The 22,595-nt window shown below is 42.9% G+C and overlaps 1 protein-coding gene across 1 annotated transcript in view; it reads right to left on the bottom strand.

The window, feature by feature from the left end:
• Window positions 1–11,044: 11,044 nt before the first annotated feature.
• Window positions 11,045–22,595, bottom strand: part of Hgd (homogentisate 1,2-dioxygenase) — a 46,208-nt gene continuing 34,657 nt past the window's right edge. Inside the window, exons 10-14 of the mRNA XM_090345579.1 lie at window positions 21,954–22,078; window positions 19,463–19,567; window positions 16,999–17,125; window positions 13,995–14,176; window positions 11,045–11,376 (exon numbers count right to left, since the gene is read on the bottom strand). Coding sequence (XP_090201705.1) covers window positions 11,230–11,376; window positions 13,995–14,176; window positions 16,999–17,125; window positions 19,463–19,567; window positions 21,954–22,078 — 686 coding nt within the window. The 3' untranslated portion in view covers window positions 11,045–11,229. The remainder of the gene's footprint in view (window positions 11,377–13,994; window positions 14,177–16,998; window positions 17,126–19,462; window positions 19,568–21,953; window positions 22,079–22,595) is intronic.

Here is a 22,595-nt window from a genome sequence, read left to right as displayed (position 1 = left end):
TTCTTTATGGCAGGGAGAAAGTAGTGCCTACCGCCTCATAAGGTCATGAAGATAAACAGTGTCACAAAATAAAACTTCTAGCCACTCCATGCTTTGTAGTTCAGTCTTGAAAAATCGACAGTTTCATTCCCAATGACACCTGGTGAGCGTGCTGTCCAGGGCTGATATATGTGAGTTTACTAGGTTTATCTCAAATCATATATATTAGTATTATTCAATCACAATAGTATTCAGCCCTTGTTCAGAAACAAAAGGCAGAGAGTGAAAGGCTTGGGTGGTAGTTTGGGATCTGAAGTAACAGGAGAGGGAGAAGGAGACAAAGCCCATCACTTATGTGGCCTCAGAAGGAATGTACACAGAATTTGCCCTTCAGACAGGAAAAAAGCAAATACCCTGTGGTCATTGGTCAAGAAATACCCTATGCAATTGTCCGTGCCTCCTGGTATAAGTGTGGCTCCAGGCTGGCTTGGTCCTTATAGGTATCACACTTGGTGGAGCGAGAAACTTAAAGGCAGAAATTGATTGATGGACAATTTGAGCTGAGTTGGTTTTTTTTTTTTTTTTTTTTTTTTTTTTTTTTTTTTTGAGGGTCATAACTGTAAGCAGCTGACGGTGGTAGCCATAACAAGTTAGAAGTTGAGCCAAAGCCAGGTACTGGTGACTCTTGCCTGTGGCGTGTGCCTGTAATCGTAGTTACTCTGGAGTCTGAGATGTGAGGATTGTGGTTCAGAGCCAGCTGGGGCAGGAAAATCAGACTTCTCTCCAAAGATTACTCAGAAAAAGCTGGAAATGACCCTGTGGCCCAAGTGGTAGAGCAGTAGCCTTGAGCATGGAGAGGCTCAGGGACAGCTCCCAAATCCTGAATTCAAGCCCCAGGACTGGCAAAAAGAAAAAGCTGAGCCAAAAATATGTGAGGCAGGCACAAGGGTGTGTGTGTGTGTGTGTGTGTGTGTGTGTGTGTGTGTGTGTGTGTGTGTGTGTGTGTGTGTGTGTGTGTGTGTGTGTGTGTGTGTGTGTGTGTGTGTGTGTGTGTGTGTGTGTGTGTGTGTGTGTGTGTGTCATGTCCCTGGCAAAAAGAAAAAGCTGAGCCAAAAATATGTGAGGCAGGCACAAGGTGTGTGTGTGTGTGTGTGTGTGTGTGTGTGTGTGTGTGTGTGTGTGTGTGTGTGTGTGTGTGTGTGTCATGTCCCTGGCAAAAAGAAAAAGCTGAGCCAAAAATATGTGAGGCAGGCACAAGGGTGTGTGTGTGTGTGTGTGTGTGTGTGTGTGTGTGTGTGTGTGTGTGTGTCATGTCCCTGGCAAAAAGAAAAAGCTGAGCCAAAAATATGTGAGGCAGGCACAAGGTGTGTGTGTGTGTGTGTGTGTGTGTGTGTGTGTGTGTGTGTGTGTGTGTGTGTGTGTGTGTGTGTGTGTGTGTGTGTGTGTCATGTCCCTGGCAAAAAGAAAAAGCTGAGCCAAAAATATGTGAGGCAGGCACAAGGGTGTGTGTGTGTGTGTGTGTGTGTGTGTGTGTGTGTGTGTCATGTCCCTCACACAAGGGTGTGTGTGTGTGTGCAGTTTTAAAACTTGGTACCCTGCCTGCCAGGCATCAAACCCTACCTGGACCATGTTACTTAAGGTGATCGCTGTATGAGGTACAAAGCACTCAGTGCAGTGAAGCAAGTCCCCCTGCGGCCTTTAACGTGGGCATGGAAGCAGTCATGTCCCTCACGTACACTTTACAGATCTCCCTATCACAGGAATGGGTGCTTGCCTGGTGGGAGTCGGCAAGACTGGAAGACCAGAATGTCCGTTCCACAAACCCCATTTGGACTTGGTGATAGCAGTCCCTCCCTGTTTATAGTTGTCCTGAATCTGGATGCACCAGAAGTTCCATGGATCCCCTTAGCTCCTTGTCATTGTGGCAGTGGTGTAGACTCTGGAGTCTTGTTCTCCAGGTATGCGAAGCCCCAGATGATAAGATCTTCCTAGCTTCAGATAATCGTGCTATCCTGATGATGGTATTCTCATGTCCCACATTGTGAATTTATCATAACCTGAATTTGTACACTTTTTACCAGTTAGTCACTAGTCCTACTTCCTCTTGCTGCTTAGACTCAAGTCCTGTTACCATGGCAGAGCACTGCATGGTGGTTAGCTTGTCAGATTGATCACATAGCAGGCCTGGCTGTGTTCTCATGTGCTGTAGAGCTGCCATGTTGACCAGACCTCTTGACAGACCTGATGTCCAGCAGCTCACCATGGGAAGCCACTTGTTCTCATGGTAGATGCCTCGCTGCTTTTGGAATAGATCCATTTTTCTCTTCTGTGTAAGCTATGGCCTTGCTTTGGAACCTACAGCAGCTATCGTTTTGTCAAGACCTTACACCTTTACCTACTACAGATACCTAGAATATTAACTCGACTGTGTTGTATGAACCAAGTGGTGCCTAAATCTCGCAGAGCCCTCTCTGGGAGAGGGTATGAAGTGAACAGCTTGCACTTTTCTTTGCAGAGAGCCATTTGGCCCCACAAATGCCACTGATAGGTATGACTTCTAAACCTTTATAGAGATGACCTCATACTTTCTGTGTCAGGTTTGGGCACCAAGGTAATGGGAAACCTAACCTATGAGTGAATAGAATTTTTGGGACAGAAATAATAGAAGTTATGAGGAACAGCAATCCCAGCGGGACCCGGCAGGAGACACATGAAGTACCTGTGTTATGATAGAATGCTGGAGTGAGTTTCTGTATAACAGACCTGCAAACCAGTTTGGATCTGTACCTGTGCCAGTGAGACTTGGGTAAATCACATGATTCTTATTGCCAATTTCCATATGATTCCTTTTTCCTGATATACCCCAGCTTATATTCCCTAACAATATCTATCTGTCCCTCCACTCTTCTCTCACCCCTTCTCCCTATCGGTCATGGGACTTGAACTCTGGGCCTGGATACTGTCCCTGAGCTCTTCAGCTCAAGTCTATCACTTACTACTTGGAGCCACAGCACCACTGCACTTCCTGGTTTTTTTTTTTTTTTTTTTGGTGGTTAATTGGAGATGAGTCTCATGATCTTTTGTGCCAAGCTGCCTTTGAACTGTGATCATAAGATCTCAGCCTCCTGAGTAGCTGAGATTATAGTCGTGAGCCACCTGCACCCAGCCCTTCTATTCCTCTTAACAGCACTTATTTGTTTGGCAGTGTTGGCTGGAGATTAAATTCAAAGACCTGTGCTTGCTACCACCACTTGAGCCACATCTTCACCATTTTGCATGGGTTAATTTCTAAAGAGTCTGCCTTTATGCCCAGGCTGGCCTGGGCTGCAGTTCTACATGTATTTTCCTGTCACAGGATGACATTCTGCACCCAGTAGCTGGGATAACAGGTGCTGCCCTACCCAGCCAGTGATTGACAAAGGTAGAGTTATGCCTTTTTTTTTTTTTTGGTCAGTCATAGGGCTTGAACTCTGGGTCTAGGAGCTGTCCTTGAGTTCTTCAGCTCAAGGCTAGCTAGCACCCTACCCCTGAGCCTGGGCACTGTCCCTGAGCTCATCAGCTCAAAGGTATTGCACTACCCCTTGAGCTACAGCACCACTTCTGGTTTTCTGGTGGTTAATTAGAGATAAGAGTCTCATGGTCTATAGTGCCTGGGCTGGCTTTGAACCGCATTCCTCAGATCTCAGCCTCCTGAGTAGTTAGGATAACAGCCATAAGCCACAAGGCCCAGCAGTTATGCCAATTTTTAAGTCTGGGCTGACTGGAACGAAGCTATTCTGATCTTCAACTACCAAGTAACTGGATTTACAGGTGTAAAGCATCATGCTTGGGCTATTCTTTTTCTTTTTCTTTTATTTTGTACTGCTGGGAATCAAATCCCTCTGGCGCCTTGCCTTGTCTCAGCAGAAAGTTATTAGACATGGCATTACTTGGCCCCCAACATCTTTCCCATCTTTATTTTAGAAAAAAGACAAAACCTAGGATATGTGGGGCTACCATCATATGAGATCAACTGTGCCTGTCTTAGGTGTCTCCAAGCTCGCTAGTCTTCTTACCCGTCATGGGATCACCAAGTCCTTTTTACTTGGCTCCTGTCTTAGGTTGATAGGCTACCAGCCGTCCATTTAAGCAAATCAGACCTGAGGGGATGCACCTATTTCCATGGGAGCAGATGCCTGTCGCATTAGCATTCACTTTCTGCGTTGACTTTGTAGGAGAGCAATATAGACATATTACAATTATAGCACATAAAAATAAATCCAAACCAATCAATCCTGCCCATCTTTGATCAAGTCCCAAATAGTCTCAAGTAAAGATAACCAATTACCCAAAGTTAGAATATTAACATGTGTCTGATTAACAATAATTATTAGTGCAAATAGAGGTCAAGTTACCAAACTGAACATCAGACAGATTAGTCACTCAACTGAAAATGTTATATGGCACTCCCGTCAAGCAAAATCTGGAATAAGCAACTACACAAAAGGTGCTCATCACCTGCTCCAGAATATTCAATTGTTCTTGCAATAAATCAATTCATTGACCAAGCATAACAATTCCAGTCCCCACATGCTGATTAATGGCTTCTGGGGTCTGCAACGCAGTATTCAAAGCATTCTCTGTAGGAACCGTAATGGCAAGGGCAATACTCGTGGCAGTAATAGCAGCTACAGATGTGGCAATGGCCACCACCACGGCCAGGAAAACACCAAAGTCTCTTTTACTGATGAGGGGGAAAGCATCCTCCTCCGCTCGTACAGGCACTGGTGTATAATGAGGGGCTCTGACTACAACAGCCAGAGAAAACAGGAAAGCATTCCAACATCAACTAAGAAAACATTAGAGATTGAAACAAATAGAAAAAACAAAGACTATCACACAAGCAAACTGTATCATAGGGAATAGCAGGGCAAGGGAAGAATTAGAAGAGTCTTCCAATCCCCCCCTTTTTGTTTTAAACTACTGTCCTATCTCACCTTCCAAAAATGACTCTGATCCCTTCATTTTAAGGGGGTTATGGGCGAAGATTCATGTTCAGTAACTTCTTCAAGCTGACTCAGGGGCGTTGTCTCTGTATTTTGCCAGGGACCCTAAAAAGCTTTAGCCTGTTTTCAACTATGAGCGGCGGCGCCCTATTTTGCAATTCTGCACCTGAGCACAGGCTTTCTAAATCACTACCACTTAATTCTTTCTCTTTCTCAAGTATTTTTCCAAGCATTTCTGCGCTTTTCACCTGTTCTTAAACTGTTTACTCCCGTGTAAGTTGCCACATAGTTTAGACTTAGATTTACACAATTGCCTTTGTTTTTTCAAGTCTAAATTTATCTATTATTTAGCATGCTATTTGCACAAAATTAACATCGGTCGTTCCGGTCTGAACCCATTTCGGTTCTATTCTAAAATCCTTTATTCCGGTTCTTTTTCCGAACCCCTTGTTACCTCGCCCTTACACCGCTCTGGTCAGACTCCTGCGAGGTTCCTCAGTGACTCCCTACCGTGCCGAAGTGACCTGCGCTTCAGAGATGATCTGGAATGATTATTGCCTCGCCCTCCGCGAGGTTCCTCAGTTTCCCCACCATGCCGAAGTGACCTGTGCTTTGGAGGCGGACTGGGAATGATTATTAAAATCTTTTCCTGTTAAAACCTCTAGCTGCTTCTGCTGGGTTTGCCCCTCCGCTTTGACATAGCTGCAGCTTCTTTGCCTTTTTTTCTCCTTAGCTTTGGGAGGAGTTTTTGGTTTTTCTCTTCTTTTGTCTTTTTTATGGGTTTTTCTTTGTATTTTCCTTTCTGGTTTCTCTGGTTTTTCAGCCTTTGAGGAGTTTTCCTTCTTTCACTTTTGCAGGTAGTTGTTTCCCTTTCTCTTGTTTACCACCTTTTTTCTTTTTCTCTTTGTCCCTTTCTTTCTCCTTGTCTTCCTCCCTGTCTTTTTCTTTTTCCCTGTGAGCAACTTCAGCCTGCATTTTCCCTTCAGGTTTCCCTGGCCCTTCAGTCCCTCCTTTTTCTTTTTCTTTGTGCCTTTCAGGTTTCTCTGGTTTTTCAGTCTTTCCTCTATGTATCTCTCACTTGGCTCAACTCGCAGTCATGCCCCTTTTGTGCCCCTTTCGTGTTCTTTTCATGCCTCTTTCGTGCCCCACGTTGGGTGCCAGCAGTAAAGAATTGTTCAAAGATCTGATCTCACAGCTTAATTCTCTAAGAAACGTCTACGTGGGAGACTTGACTGAGCAATGTTCTGGCCACCCTGATAATAGAAGATTATAATTGTAGATTTTTATTTGGAACTACTGCTCTTATTGTCATTGTCACCTACTTGTGACTAGAAATGACATGCAGTTACTAGACAATTGCCAACCAATTTTCTGACCACACACACACACACACACACACACACAGAAGATTGAGAAGCCATTTTAATAGGGAGAGAGCTGTAGGGAGATCAATGAAGCAGATGATTGGCACATTTTCTGTGTGAAGTATTGGCAGAGTTGGCCTTTCCTGGGGATATGTTCAAACCCAAGACCTACTACATCATTTTATTCTTGCTGCAGTGCCACCAAAAAGTGCCCACGGCCAGCCCTAGCTATTGCCTACTTCCCATGGAGATCCCTTCCTGTCAAGGAGATGGCATGACCCCAACCCCAGGGAATGAGTCAGGAACCAGGCCTTGATGCCAGATAGACATTTGACCCTGTCTGTCTCGCACCTAAGGAGAAGTCTGCAAGGGAAAGCTTTCTTTCCTAATTAGACAAATAAAATGTTCCCAGAAGAGAGTATTCCATCCCTGTGCCTTTTGCTTTCTCTCCTTTGGACAAGATGACAAGATACATATATCAAGAGTAGAATAAGAGAAAATCGGAAGGAAATTGGGTTCAGAACAATGTTCTGCCATCATTTTCCTCATTGTGAATGGTTCATCTCAGACTTCTTTAATGAAATAAAGTCTTATAAGGTTGTTAAGCTAGTGTTAGATTTTCAGACACAGAATTGAATGCATTCTTGTTGACACATACCTTTTTAGTGAGAATTGGTGCCATAAAATATAATTGTCCGTTAGTTTTAACTTCATTATATTATCCAAAATAAGAAGATTAATACTCATGAATGAGTGAAACTTTCCCATTTGTTAACTTTCTTTTCTAGGGGCTGTTTTAGGATAGCATCCACTTCCCCTGCCAAGCTATCACTGTAAATAGTATGGCATGGGTTATGTCAAAGCTTTTGATCTAACTCCAGCATTTAAAAACCTAGATTTGGCTAATGAGACTCTGAGGGACCTCCATGATTAGGCAAAGGTTCTGTTACATGGAAACTGCTTTTCATCAAAGCTCTTTAGAGTCTGTCTTAACTTCTACTTCGGTTGCTCTATTAATATATATTGCTGAGATCTTACATTGAACTTTTATTTTGCTTCTTTCTCTTAGACTTAAAGATCTAGTTTTTTTTTCCATTTTAATAGCAAAGTATCTTTTTGAGAGGACAAATTTTTCTTCAAGCCCAGTAATGGTAACTCATTCATCACTGGGGAATCATAATACAAAAATTGTACATTGACTTTTAATTCAGAACATACATTTAGGCTGTATCTTCTAATGATGTTTCATAGCAGGTACTGTCTAGGGGCCCCACCATTGCTCTGTAGCTTGCTTTACCTTCTGAGTTATCCTTTCTGAGGTATCCCTTCCCTTATATTGTCCTATCTTATTTCTTTTTTACTGGCAAGCTTAGAATTTTAGGGATTAAAAAAATACCTCTTCACTGTTGAGCCTGGAGACATTGACTAAGCCTGGGGTGTGAGGTTGGAAACAGAGGCTATTTTGACTACTAATTTTAACTTTGTAAGTCAGTGAGCCTCAGCCTTGCCTGTGCACCGCACTCATCCCAGGTTGTTTCAAAGGATGTTCTCATCCTTAGGTTCTGTCTCCTGTGTTTGTGGTGTAGTTGGTCTGAGGTGTATTCTGGGCACCGGTTGGTTCAGATGCTGGTGGCTAGGAGATCTGGAACACAGTGGAACCCCAGAATCTGTGGACATTTCACACTGGACACCTATGCAGGGGAACTGTCCAGTGTATTAGAGGATGTTTAATCAGCTCAGAGTCCTCTCCAGTTGGGACAACTGGAACTATCTCTGGCTTTTGCTGGATGTCTTGGGCTGGGATGGGGGAACCTCTTGAGACCAGTGGTCCCAAGCCATTGCTAGTAGTGTGCCTGTGAGAAGTCTCTCAGGAAGAAAACAAAGACAGGCTGCTGATAAGAAGTCTTGGCTCACTGCAAAATATATGAAGATACCAAGGAAGGCTGCCCTACCCCACATCATTGAAGAAAACCTAATTAGACAGAGTTTTTCACTGTTGTTGTTCTTTAAGGGTTTTTTAAATTGTAGACAAAGAAATGATACAAGTGTCTTGGAGAATGGGGAATAAAGGACATGGAATAAATCTTTCTTGCTGATGACACACACAAAAGGAAATTAAATCTTTTAATTAGCATGCACAGTCTGGCCTGGGTGAAATATTGTCTCAGAATGGGGAGTCGCTGCCAGGAGTGGGAAGATAAATCTAAGTATATGGAAACCCAGAGTGTGCTTGGGCCTAGGAGGTCTTCCCACCAATGAGCCAGTGAAGGGAAATCAACCAGAGCGAAATGTGCATGAGCAGAGTATGAACGGGCTCTGGAAATAGACCAGAGCGGAATGTGCATGACATAGAGTATGAACAGGCTCTAGAAAGGGAAAGATATTTTGGTGGTTGTCTTAGTTTGGCATTGAAAGGATCCAGGAAGCACCATAACAATGCTGAAGTGGGAGAGAAAGAAACCAAAGAACAGGGCCACTCATAAGAAGTTGCCACCACGGGTACCTAGAGTTTAAAGCCTTTGGAGTTTCTGGGATCCAGAGAAGAATACAAACCTCAGGTACAGGGGAAGTGGGCTGCCATGTTTACCCACAAATTCCAACTGGTCATTGGGCCAAGGAGTACCATCAGAGCAGACATTCCTCGGCACTTGAGTTTGGGCGTACTGGAAGCTACACCAGTAGCTGAGCACAGTCCTGGCCAGAGATAGCTTGGATGTTGGGAGGATTATGGTAACTTCTACTGCAGTGATCAACTTTAAAGCTTACTTGAAGGCATTAATAGCTTGGCTAGTTAACAGTATTTCATTTTTAGTAAAGACCTTGTACAAGAACATGAGAAAGGCATAGCAAAGATAACTGGTACCCTCAAATATACCTGAAAAAAACATTTTTTTTGCCAGTGCTGGGGCTTGAACTCAGAGCTGGGGCACTGTCCTTGAACACATTTTGCTCAAGGGCCAATGCTCTATCACTTAAGCCATAGCACTACTTCTGGCTCTTTTTGTGTATGTGGTTCCGGGGAATCAAACTCAGAGCTTCGTGCATGCTGGGTGAGTACTCTACCACAAGGCTACGCTCCCCACTGAAAAGATGTATTTTTTGATAGCTATGAAATACCACTCCCAGAAAACCATTGGGCATCGCAGCCCAGCCCTCCACCTCGCTCCCTAACACCTTGCCCCAGTCCACCCAGTCCTACTGGGTACATTTTCAAATGTCATCTACTTCTATCTCTGTTCATACCTTATTATGAATAGGACTCTTGCAATGGCCTCCTCATGGACTTCTCACACCCATTCTTCTTTCACTTCCTTGACCTCACAAAGCATTTGGTGGAGGTCTCCCTCTTCCTCATCCCAGTCCACCCCAGTTCTACTCTCCCATCTGTTCCTCCCTAACCTTTACACTGGCTAAATGAAATTTTCAGTGGAGATTTTTCTTTCTAAAGAAAGATCCCCCCTAATCCATCCCACTTGCTGTTCTAGCTAAATTCCCATTTATTATGTTTTGATGGTTGTAATTTTTTGTTGGTTTATTTTGTCTGTCTCTCTCTCTCTCTCGAATGTAACCTCTGTCCTGGCAAGGGCTATGTCTATGTCCTTTACTGGTGGTATCTCTATAGAATTGTCAGATTAGCAAGTAGATATGCACCATCCCAAGCTAAATTCAAAGTTCATGAATAATTTTTAATGTAAGAATTTCAAAATGTTGCAAAGAACTACTAACATTAAGAAATAGTTACGGTTTGTCTGAAATTCCAGCATAATTAGCATCTTGTGATTTATCTGGCATTCATAGTCTCCAGGTCTTGACACATAGCTGACTTTCATTACATTTTCTTGAAGGAAAACTTGGTAGCAGCATATCAAAATTGCTACCATGGCAACATGGAGGAAATGTACTAAAACTACAGAATTGAAGCAGCAACAAGCATCATTCTACATCATCTTAGTGCTCTGATTTGCACATTTTCTTACCCCAGGAAAAAGCTAATCAATTCTCACCTAAAGTAGAGGTGTGGGGGAGGGGTGCGGGGGCAAGCCAACCACAGTAAGGAAGCTGTGCGTTACAGATTCCCATGTGGGACCTTCTCATTTTTAGTGTGGCCCTATGCTAGAGTGTTGATTCCCTTTGGCCCTGATGCCCCCAGACTGAGAACTCCCAAAGGAAAATGTCTACAGCTTCCTTTTCTGCCATGCATCATCAACATCTTGCTCTGGAGTGGCTGTACAGACTGAACACGTGACCAGACAGAGAAATGGGCAAATAGTAAGATGGTCAACTGGAGCAATCTTAGACACACCAGGTTACCCAAAGTGAGTGAATTATTCTTACTTCTTAACTACTGATGTTCTTGTCCCCTGAGGAGACAGATTTGTAGTGGCCAGAGATGATTGGTCCTGGTCATATCGGCTGCTACGTGATATCATGACTAAATACTCACTATCTTGGCTGTCCATCTTTTTTAAGCTGACAAGTGTTTGGAGGTCTTCCGACCCCTTTGAGTTCCCCATGCTTTGATTAGCTCCTAAGCTCTTGATCTTTGGCTGCATACTAACTCATGATCTTAGTGCTTATCCTTTCCTTCCTGGTCTCTCACTGATACTTGAACTTGTGCTAGTAGAATGAAGGCTCTCAGCTAATCACGTGGGAAAAGACCTATCAACCAGTTTTGGCCACTATGGGTCTGATTCATTAGGAACCTGATTATGGCTATTTAACACTTCTGCAGAATGTTTATTGAGTAATTACAAGGAGAGTCATAGAACTTCTTAAACATATTTTCACAAATACTCTGGGTTTCTTGACCCCTCCTCCACACCATCAGAAAGCATATACAAGATTTTCTAGGAAACCATACAAATCCATTCTCAGTGATGGTCAAAAGACTTCAGTCTCAATTAAGGTCCTGCTGGCTTCCTGGAATTGGCGGTGAAGTTGCTCTTGAGAAGTTCCCAGCACTTATAATAATTCTCATCCAAACAATTGGAAGCTTTGAGACCCCATTTGGTGACCGCCAGACTTAGGGAAGATTCAAACATAAATGCCTGCAGGAAATGAGGAGGGAGATGAGAAGTAAGAGATGAGGTAGACAATCAAACACATTAGCTTAGATGTCATAAGAAGATACTGGCATCACCCCATTTGTAAGGAAATGGAAAGACTTGGAAAAAATCATATTAAGTGAAGTAAGCCAGACCCAAAGGAGCATAGGCTCCATGGTTTCCCTCATTTGTAATAATTAGTACATATCTAGGCCTCTCCTAGCAGAGGATTATAGTAGGGAAAAACCTAGGTACATAAGGTCATATAGGATGAGACTAAATGAAAGGATGTCTAGAATATGGAAACAAGAGCTTTATCTTGTGTGATTGTTGTTCTTAATATACTATGTTATTTCTCTTTTTTTTTGCCCTTTGGTTAATCTCATATTGTTACTGTATCTGACTTTGTTTCCTGGTATATTGTATATACGTTTATTTGTTTATTTGAAATAGGAAAGGGAAGGGGGGAAACAAGATGATTGGGAGGGGGTGGGGGAAGGGAAATGGGGACAAAAACATGAGAAGGGGTATCAATGTGTGAGACATAATGCACCTACTACCTGGCAAGTGTAACTATAACCCCCTCTATACATTAGCCCAACAATAAAAAATAAAATAAAATAAGAAGATACTGGGAAGCAAAATCTTGGACTAATTGACCATGTGAATGTCATGGTGAGAAAAGGAAACCCAGTGATGATCCCAATTCAAATCTTAATACCTGCAAGCTGATGAAATCTTAGGCAAGACTTTGAACTACCCAGGAGTGTGAGTTCCATTTTGTGGGATAGAATTACATACTTGGGCCTCACAATATTCCTCACAGCACTGTGGAACTAGATTTGCTAGTTCCAAGGGTGGAGGTGAGAGAATGCTGGAATGTTTTGTCAGCGGCTGTAGCTCAGCATGACCATATCTTTGTGACAAAGGGCAAACTCCCCATTTCACAGAAAAGGAAACTGAGATTTGAGCTTACATTTATTCAAGATTATGCATAAGAAGCCAGGAAAAAGAAAAGAGGAACATTATTCCTTGGCCATACAACTACCAGAGACAATTTAGTGCAGTAAGTGTTCTTGTCGAGTAATTCTGGAATAGCCTTAACTCTTCCGGGAGCTGTCAGAGCCAATATGCTTGCTTAACTAAGATTGTCAAACTATGTCCCATAAAAACCCTTTGAGGTCCTGGCAAGAGTGAAGGGATGCGCTTAGTATGAGGCGCTTGGCAAGAGAGGTGTCTTGATGGAACTGGGAAGCCACGTAAAGTCATGTCAGCAACTCCTGATGAACCAGTAAAACCTCCTTTGAGAAAAACGAATACTGGATGTAGATTGTGGGCAGGTGATTCTGAGAAATGGGCTTAGAACCTACAATTTTGCTGGTGACCAAACATTTTGCTTAACTTAACACTGGAAAATTAGGGAAATTCCAGTGATATACTCCCCTCCTACCTAGGGTATAAAAGCCCCTGCTAGCCACAACTCTGAACTGCTCCTTAGCTCTTAGCACCTAGGTGTAGTCTTGGCTGCTCCCAATTGACTATCATAACATTTTCCTTAACTAAGATCAGTTTTGTGAGTTCATGGTCTGATTCCTGGGGATTCTTGACCTTGCAACAAGAGAAACAGGGCTGAAGCCAAGGACCTAAGAATAATGTGCTCTTCCTCTTCCTGGGTGCAGCTACCAGCTCCGACTCCAGGGTTGGGACTGCATTGGATAGATGGATAGCCTCCACCCCCTCCTAGCATGTTACAGGCTGTGCACAGAGTCAGGCAGGTCTGGTTAGAGATTAGCCATTTGTTTAAAAAATGCAGACTAAATCTGCAGATGGTTTAGAATAAAAATTACCTCCTGTGGTCCATTAACTCTATCTCTAAGAATATAAAAATAAAATAAAATCAAGTACCGCAACCAACTGCAATTGTGTTCAGCCTCAATGTTTACAGCCTGACATGAGAGGAATACAAAGCAGATTTTAAATCCCATCCGTTCCACCCCATGCCAACACAGAACAAAGGAAAAGGAGAAAACATCTGAGGACTGCACCTCACAAGCCTTCACCATAGGAAGGCAAAGACTTCTTGACCCTGCAGGGCTTGAGAAACTGGCTGACAGTGACATCCTGCCCCCCCTGCTGTTATGGGCCTCTATAACTGCTGGACACTGAGACAGAGCACAAACAGGATCCACACGATACAGGAAGACCTCCCGATACAGGAAGACCTCCCATGTAGTATTAATAGAAACCTTGCATTTGAACAGTCTTGAACAGTCCATAAGGTCAACTCCTAGTTATCTGCCACTATCGATAGGCTACCCATTCTGAAGATGGGTAAAATGATGCATGGAGAAGGTAAGTGACTTGCTTAAGGCCACACAGGCACTAAAAGCTAGAATTTAAACCCAGATCTGACTCCAAGTACCAGTCTTTCTATACCACCACAGCAGGGATGTAGTATTTGCACGAGGCTATGTATAGACACACACACACACACACACACACACACACACACACACTGTCTTTACTCCAGTATATCTTTGGAGAAATAACAAAAAACAATAGATGATTTTTCTCTTGACAAGTTGGGAAATCCAGCTCCCAGAGCCTGGCAGCTTGCTTACCATGGTGCCATCAGCAATCCTCTCAGGCTCCAGTTTGGCCTTGCTGGCCTTCTCAAAGCAGTCGGCATCGGGGCCATGGGGGGTCATGGCACTATGCAGGCTGCCACCCCCGGGCAGGAATCCACCTTGCTTGGCCTCATAGTGACCTTTGATGAGTCCCATGAATTCACTCATGCAGTTCCCTGGGAAGGTTGAAGCAATAGTATTATTATTACTACTACTAGTAGAACAGTAGTAGTAGTAGTAGTAGTGTGGTGTGTGTGTGTGTGTGTGTGTGTGTGTGTGTGTGTGTTGATGTATAAGAACCCTCGGTTCAAAGCCTACTACCAAAGCATAATCTATGTCTCTGTAAATTACAGACCTTAAAAGCTACTTATTATAACAAATATCATCTTTTATAGCTTATAAGATCTTATTCTTCTGTTCTAGAAGTCTAAATCTGAAAAATGGAAACAATATCTACTCCTACTCCATACAAAGATTTTTCTCTTTTCTTTCTTTTTTTGGTAGTATTTGTAGTATTGGGATTTGAACTCAGGGCCTCAGGCTCATTAGGTTGGCACTCTACCACTTTAACCATGCTTCCAGCTCTTGCACAAAGCCTTTATCATTCCTGAAAGATTGCCTCCAGGACACTGCCTGCCTGGGTTCCAAGAATGGATGTGCTCCACTCTATAAAATAGCCTATCACACTACTTAGCAGCTCTGGGCTTTAGAAAGCTCTTTTCTATATTAAATGGAAATTTGATTTCACATAGGCTGTGGGTCCTACTTGTGTTTCTAGAGTCAAAATTTAACAAAATCACCATACTTTCAATCTTATATATCTAGTAAAATAAAGCTTATTAGAATAACATACCTCTGAAGCAGAATGAAATATAAAACCTGAGCATATTTCATTGACTTTCTGTTTCTATCCAGTCATCTACTCTTCTCTCTGGTCATGTTTCTCATTCTATCCATCTCTGACCATCCATCCATCCATCCATCCATCCATTGCATACAATTAGATATTGTGCTAAATAAGCTTTGGGATATGGGGAATAAGAAAAGTCCTCTTATGGAGCTGGGAATGTGGTAGAGTGCTTGCCTAGCATGCATGAAGTCCTGCATTTGATTCCTCGGTACCACATACTCAGAGAAAGCCAGAAGTAGCACTGTGGTTCAAGCGTTAGAGTGCTAGCTTTGAGCAAAAGAAGCTGAGGGACAATGCCTAGGCCCTAAGTTCAAGCCCCAGGACTGGCCAAAAAAAAAAAGGCTTCCTTATAGCTATTCAAAATCTGTCCCGCAAGAGAGGAGACTGCAAATCACAGAATATAGAGAGAAAAGTGAGAAGTAAAATAGCACCATGTCCAGTCCTTGTATAACCAGCTAAGCAGCTACACCTCCCCTTCCCTAAATACCAAATGCTGCTGTCCAAAGAGACCTAGATTTGGCAGCCATTGCAGAGAAGGTGAGATCCAGATCACAACATGTAGCAGGAAGAGGTAAAGAGAAGCAAATGGAAGCATACAGTGTCTACTTGCAAAGCAGTTGTGCTCATTATTTAAGTTTGCTGTCACGTTCCCCACTGCAGGATGTGTCCTCATGGTCACCTTCATGGCTTAATTTGAAGAAGAGAGCAAGATGGAATTTGGCTTTGAACTGAATATGAATTTGGGTAGCACTGAGTTTGGTGATAACACTTGTACATCACTTTCCTTATTTCAAAGGACAGTGGGAGGGTAAAACTTGCCTTTCTGATTAAAGCTGAAACTCCTTGACTAAGGTGCCTTAAATAGGTTGGAGGCAATATTTTTACAGAAATCACTCCTCACTTCTCTTTTAAAGTCATATTAAAATAGTAAGAATTTTTTTTTTTAGGGAGGTCATGGGGCTTGAATTCTGGGCCTGGGTGCTGTCACAGACCTCTTCAGCTCAAGGCTACTGCCCTACCTTGGGGCCTGGGCATTGTCCCTGAGCTCTTCAGCTCAAAGGTACCACCCTACCCCTTGAGCCATGGCCCCACTTCCCATTTTCTAGTGGTTAATTAGAGATAAGAGTTTCATGTTCTTTAGTGCCTGGGCTGGCTTTGAACCTTGATCCTCACATCTCAGCCTCCTGAGTAGCTAGAATTACAGGCATGAGCCACCATGCCTGGTTAAAATAGTAAGAATTTTTGAGGATTGCTGAAACAAGAATTTTTTTTGTTGTTGTTGTGTGGGGGTGAAAGTCATGGGGCTTGAACTCAGGGCTTCTTTGTTCCTAAGCTTTTGTACTCAAGGCTAGTGCTTTATCACTTGAGCCACAGCTCAACTTCCAGCTTTTTGGTGGTTAATTAGATGTGAGTCTCATGGATGTTTCCTGTCTGGGCTGGCTTGTAACTAAGATCCACAGATTTCAGTTTTCTGAGTAGCTAGAGTTATAGGCAGGATCCAGTGGTGGCGAGCAATAAGTGAAGCTTTTAAAGAACGTGTAACAGGACCTAAAACCTAGCTAATAACCATAAGTTCTTAGTCACCATAATAGCAATGAAATAAAAATAGTAGATTTGTTAGGTCTTATTTTAGTCAAAAAATGTTCTGTAGTATCTCCTTCCAGAATAGTCTGTCCTCTAGCACAGACTTAAATCTTTGTCTTGTCAAACTAATTCCAGAAAGCATATTTTGTTGGCTATCGAACTAGACTCAGATAATGAGCTGTCCCCTAACCATGTGCTAACAACCCCCTTGCCCATCCCTTGAAAGAAAGACCTGAACTGTACAGAAACCCCTTGCTTCAGACTTACCAGCCTTCCTGCCCTTCTGTGGGGCCAGACAAATGGAGATGTAGGTTTAGAGTCAACGCCCCGTTCCCATCCCCGCAGACATTTTGGTTTTTAAGCTTAAAGTGAGGGAAGTAGAAATAGTACTCTGGGGTCCTGAATGCAGGGCTGGGTGTTCAGAAAAACCAGACCTTAGTTCCAATGCACAGTGCTTATCATACGTCACTGTTTCTACCTTGGCTCGGTGAAAGAGGGACTTACTGTGGTAATAAGGAGGCCTGAAGGTTTTATCAGCCACGCCCCACCGAGGTGGGAAGATGACAAAGTCAGCGATGGCCACTCCAGGGCGCATGGACTTGGCAGTCAGCACTGTGAAGATGGAGGGGTCCTGTGAATGCACGAGACAGAGTGAATGTAAGTGCAAGGGAGGGAGGTGGACCATGGCACGCGTGTTATGTACACACGGAGGTGTCTTCCAGGGATGGTCTGAAATCCGATCAAATGACAGGTCAGGCTTCCGGGGAAGGTGCAGTAAGCAGCCATCTGACCGTCTCCCTGTGGTACTTGAAGCAAAATGAATTCACAGCCATGCAAAAGATTGATTCTGAGCTGCTTCATCACGCTGCCAAGCACACACTACATACAACCAACTAGGCAGGGCTCTGAGAGCCAACATGCTTGCTTTCCAACCTCAGGCCAGCATAGCAGGGAGCTCTGGTAGAAAGGTTTCCCCTTCCTGGGGCTGGGAGTTTGGCCTAGTGGTAGAGTGCTTGCCTAGCATGCATGAAGACTCAGGCTCGATGTCTTGGTACCACGTACATAGAGAAGCTGGAAGTGGTGCTGTGGCTCAAGTGTCAGGGCCCTAATCTTGAGGAAAAAGCCCAAGGACAGTGCTCAGGCTCTGAGTTCAAGTCCCAGGGCTAGCAAAAAGAAAAAAAAAAGGATTCACCCCTCCCTCCTTGAATAAAGTAGAAATAGAAATAAAACAGCATCAAGGTCTAGGTGAAGATGCAGGCAAATTTTTCTTTGGAGAATCAAGTATTCCATTGGTGTGCTTGGCACAGAAGAACTGGTTCATTGCTTTCTGACTCTCGATTGCCTCTTGGATCTGAACTACACTGTTTACATCACTAGTTTGGGTGGTATAGTGTGGAGGGGGTTGAGTAGGTCGAGGAATAAGATTAAAAGAACTTTAGATTCCTTCAGTGAGAAGATTGGGATTTCACTGACATCAAATACCACGTTTGCCTTCAGATACCATGCTAGCATTTAGGCACTTAAAGATGATTGGGTCTTTTCTTCCTTGTTCTTTTAGATTTACTTAGGAAGGGAAGAAAGTGGTTATTTCTACCTGAAAGAATCAGGGAAGATGTCGGGGTGTGGTGGGGGGGAAAGGTGTCAGGTAAGCTAAGCCTTGAGGAATGGACAGGACAGAGGAGAATGGAAGAAAGCAAGAGAGGAAAGAAAGAAAAAGGTGTTTTATCATGGAACATGAGAAAGACATCAAGATTCACCAAGATTTTGTTAGGAGAGAAGGTTAAAACCCAAGTTACATTGACAGAAGGAAGAAGGGCAAGATGTGATGATAGAAAATGAGCCTGGGACCAGATGGTAGAGAGCATCAAATACCGTGCTTCAGAGCTCCGACTCAATTCTAAACCATAGGGAATATTTTGAGGGCTTCTTAATGTAGTAGTGAGCTGATCAGATCTCTATTTGGGGAAGAAAACAATAGCATCAGTCCAGAGGAGACTAAATCTGTCTGTATACATTGAGATAAAAAAATCAATCCTCATTGCAGGAAGATTTAATATTTCCTTATCTGTTATGAGAAAAGGTCTGAAATGATTAAAAGAAGGGAAAGGTAGTGAGGTTGAAACAAACTTTTATCAGCATTTCAGGATACATTTTCATGCTGTTTTGGGCTTGGAGTCTTGATTTTCTTTTCCCCGTTGGTTGTTCAGAAAGGTAGTTTTGTCCCCCTAGAGATAAGTGGAATTGGCTCCAAGTAATCCTTCTGCCTCTGATTCTCTGGCTCCTGCCCTAATTATCTCCCAGTTCATGGGTTAAGTTAATCCATTATGAATTAAGCTGCAAAAGCAACAATCCCCCAGGATCTCAGAACTAGCCCTTTATCAAGAATACTGGGCCTTGGGAGCCAGCATTGTAGACAAGGGACCTATTTGTGGCCCCGTAATTGACTGAAAAATATGAGCAAGTCTGTACACTAGGATTTCTTTGGTTGAAGTTCAAACATTGGGCATCATGGGTAACTTAGAAGAGCGCTCTTTCCTCCATCACTGCCAATCCCAGCCAAGCAGAAGAACTTACATAAGTGGCCAGAGCAAATGGCCACTTCTGAGGGTTGGGAGAGACTTTTCTAGTTCTGTAAGTGATCTTCTCTCCTGACTCCAGCATGAACGCTAGCAGTTGATGTGCGCACACGCGCGCGCGTGCACACGTGTGTGTGTGTATGTGTGTGTGTATAAGTTTTTACTACCCATCTATGGGATTTATTACAGTTACTCTATACAGAACTAAGCTGAGTTCATGGATGAATGTTGAGTATCTGACCTGGCTTCTTCATTAGCTATTATTTATTCCTTAGCCAAAGGATAAATGCCTCTATTTAGGACTTCCAAAGGTGACCTTGGAAATATTAGAAGGCTACAGGCCAACTGTGGATCCCTCCCACTGAAGGATTGCCTAATTCCAGGAATCTTACCGCATGGTCAAAGGCCACTGCATTGATGACCATGAAGTTGTCCAGGTTGTATTTGTAGGGCGTGTAGTTCCCATGCCAGGCCACCACATTGAACGGGGAGGCATCCTAATCGCCAAAGGAGGAAAAGACAATCCTGGTTGTGAAGTTTCATGGGTGCTGTTTGCAATACACACTAGCATAACTCTCTCTGTCTCTCTGTCTTTGTCTCTGACTCTCTCTCTCTCCACCCCCTCTCTCTCTTTGGCCAGTCCTGGGCTTGAACTCAGGGCCTGAGCACTATCCTTGGGCTTTCTCAAGGCTACAGCTCTACCACTTGAGCCACACAACTACTTCTGGCTTTTTCTATGTATGTGGTACAAAGGAATAGAACCTGGGTATTTCTATGTGCTTAGGCAAGCACTCTACCACTAGGCCAAACTCCAAGCCCCCATAACTCTCTTTTTATTTGCTATTAATATAAGCTTAATTATAGCCTTGTTTGGGGGAGTATAACTTTTGTTTTTAAATGTATTCCACATTGGCATAGAACTCACTATGTAGGCAGCTGGGAGTTTGGCCCAGTGGTAGAGTGGTTGCCTAGAATGCACGAAGACCTGGGTTCCATTCCTTGGTACCACATACATAGAAAAAGCTGGAAGTGGTGCTGTGGCTCAAGTGGTAGAGCTCTAGCCTTGAGAAAGCCCAAGGACGGTGTTCAGGCCCTGAGTTCAAGCTCTAGGACTGGCAAAAAGAAAAGAAAAAAAGAAAAAAGAACTCCAGCTGGACTTACGATCTTCCTACCTCTATTTCATGCATGTTGGCATTACAGTTGTGTACCATCATGTCTAGCCAGAAAAGCATAATTCTATATTTCCTCATTTTCTACTTGTGCTAGTCCTAGAACTTGAACTCAGGACTTGGACATTTTCTCTGAGCTTTTTGCTCAGGGCTAACACTCTACCACTTGAGCCATACCTTGGTTCCTAGCTTTTCAGTAATAAATTGGAGATAAAAGTTTCATGGACTTTTTCCTGCCTGATATGGCTTAGAATCACAGTTCTCAGATGTCAGCTTCCAGAGTAGCTAGGATGATAGGTGTGACCCACTTGAATCACTATGAGGTTGTTTCTCCTAGGCTTTGGCCTCGGATCTCTTTTTCCATAAGCTGTGGCTGCCTGTGATACCTGTGCTGCAGAAGCATAGCATACTCACCAATCAATGCTTTCATCACAATTTTACATAGCTGTGGGAAGCTTTGGGTACCACCAGTTCTCAAACAATCAGAGCTATTGTTTTATGGAACAGAAGGCATTTGCTATGACGATTCCCTAGGTTGTTGTAGCCTAAATTGCTTGGGTTGATGAGCAGACTTCTAAGAGTTTCAGTACCAGGAATGTACTATTTCAGAGTGATCCTAAGATGTTTCTTGGTCTATGGACTGGGAGGGTGGAAGGTGGGAAGGCTGTGTTCTACTATTGGAAAGTGATCCTTCCTGTCACTAGGATCTATCTGGAAAAGAAGATCCAACTCAAGATTCTGAAGTCTTTAGTAAACAGACCCTTCACCAAGATGTAATTAGGGCTAAATGGAATAACTAGATCCTAGCAGTCGAATCATAAATCCTTCCTGGCATTAAGTATAAAGAAGGGAGCCAGGTGTGGCTCTCATGCCTATAATCCTAGTTACTCAGAAGGCTGAGGTCTGAGGATGTGGTTTGAAGCTAACCCAAGTAGGGAAAAGAAAGTTTAATAAGATTCTTATCTCTAATGAATCAGCAAAAAGCCAGAAGTAGAGTTGTTTCAAGTCTACCACTAATTTTAAGTGCCATATTGGTTGACCTCTCTTGGGTAGAATGACCTCTGGGTGATGTTTAAAAAAATAGTGTGACTGGACAAATATAAGCAGTGAAAAAGTAGAATTAACAAAATAGAATGAGCAATAATGGTAATTTGTTTTTTTAGCTTATTGTAACATATTAATATAGTAAGTGGTAATCCATAGTAACATATGTTTTGTTATTTTATTATCTAGATCTTTATGTTCTGATCTGAGCAAGATAAAAATATAAAACAAGCAAAACTAATGGACACAGTTCTATCTATTTTGTATCAGCCATTGCTTGTGTTTAAAACAGAATGATCATTGAGGAATATCAGTGTTGGTTGATTTCCTTAACTCATTTTCCCTTTTGGAACCTATTACACTGTATATTGATTAAACCATTATAGAGATCTACTTATTGCCAGGGTTTTCATTGCTACATGACTGGGAAGAACATAACTTGGAAGGAGACAGAGAACAGTTTGAATTCTGATCTTACCACTTAATGGAATGTGGGTACATAAATTCGCAAAATGTGGCTTGGTTTCATGACTATAAATAAGGAAGTTATATCCTATCTGTAGTACGTTAGTGGTACTACCAAGTGCATGTAAAGTATCCCACATTGGCCTTGACCAAGTGCTCATTAACTACTCATTTCTTCCCCTTTCTACTAACCCTCTCATCTTACCTGTTTGGCGGCAAACAGTTTGCCCTGGAATTTATTAATCACAGTATAACCACCTGGTACCTGACGATCTTCATACCAGGCAACAGGTATCAAGAAATCACGAGGATTGGCCAAACCATTAGCTCCTAGAACACAACAACCCATTCCCATTTAGAACCTTCTGAAATAACACAGGAAAGATGCCTACAAAAAGAAAGGACTTCTTCTGTGTCAAAAGCTATTCTACAAATGGCTTTTGAGGCTGGGCACTGTCCTTGGGCTTTCTAGAGCTCTACCACTTGAGCAACAGCACCATTTCCGGCTTTTTCTATGTATGTGGTACTGAGGAATTGAACCTGGGTCTTCATGCATGCTAAGCAAGCACTCTACCACTAGGCCAAACTCCCAGCCTGTCTATAAATGGCTTTCATTGTGCAAAGGTTCACTGGATTCACGGTGAAATACCTTCCTACGAGTACCAAAGGAATTTAGGTGGGAAAAGATTTTTATTTTATTTTATTTATTTTTATCATGCCTGATGCAACTGGCTCATTCCTGTAGTCTTAACTACTCAGGAGGCTGAGATCTGAGGATTATGATTCAAAGCCAGCCTGGGCAGAAAAGTCCAGGAGATTCTTACCTCGAGTTAAACAGCAATGAGCC

The sequence above is a fragment of the Megascapheus bottae genome, chromosome 1, assembly GCF_031878675.1.
Source record: "Megascapheus bottae isolate mThoBot1 chromosome 1, mThoBot2.hap1, whole genome shotgun sequence".
Classification (NCBI taxonomy): Eukaryota; Metazoa; Chordata; class Mammalia; order Rodentia; family Geomyidae; genus Megascapheus; species Megascapheus bottae.
Note: the sequence above shows the minus strand (reverse complement) of the source record. Positions and strands in the feature narration are given on the sequence as shown.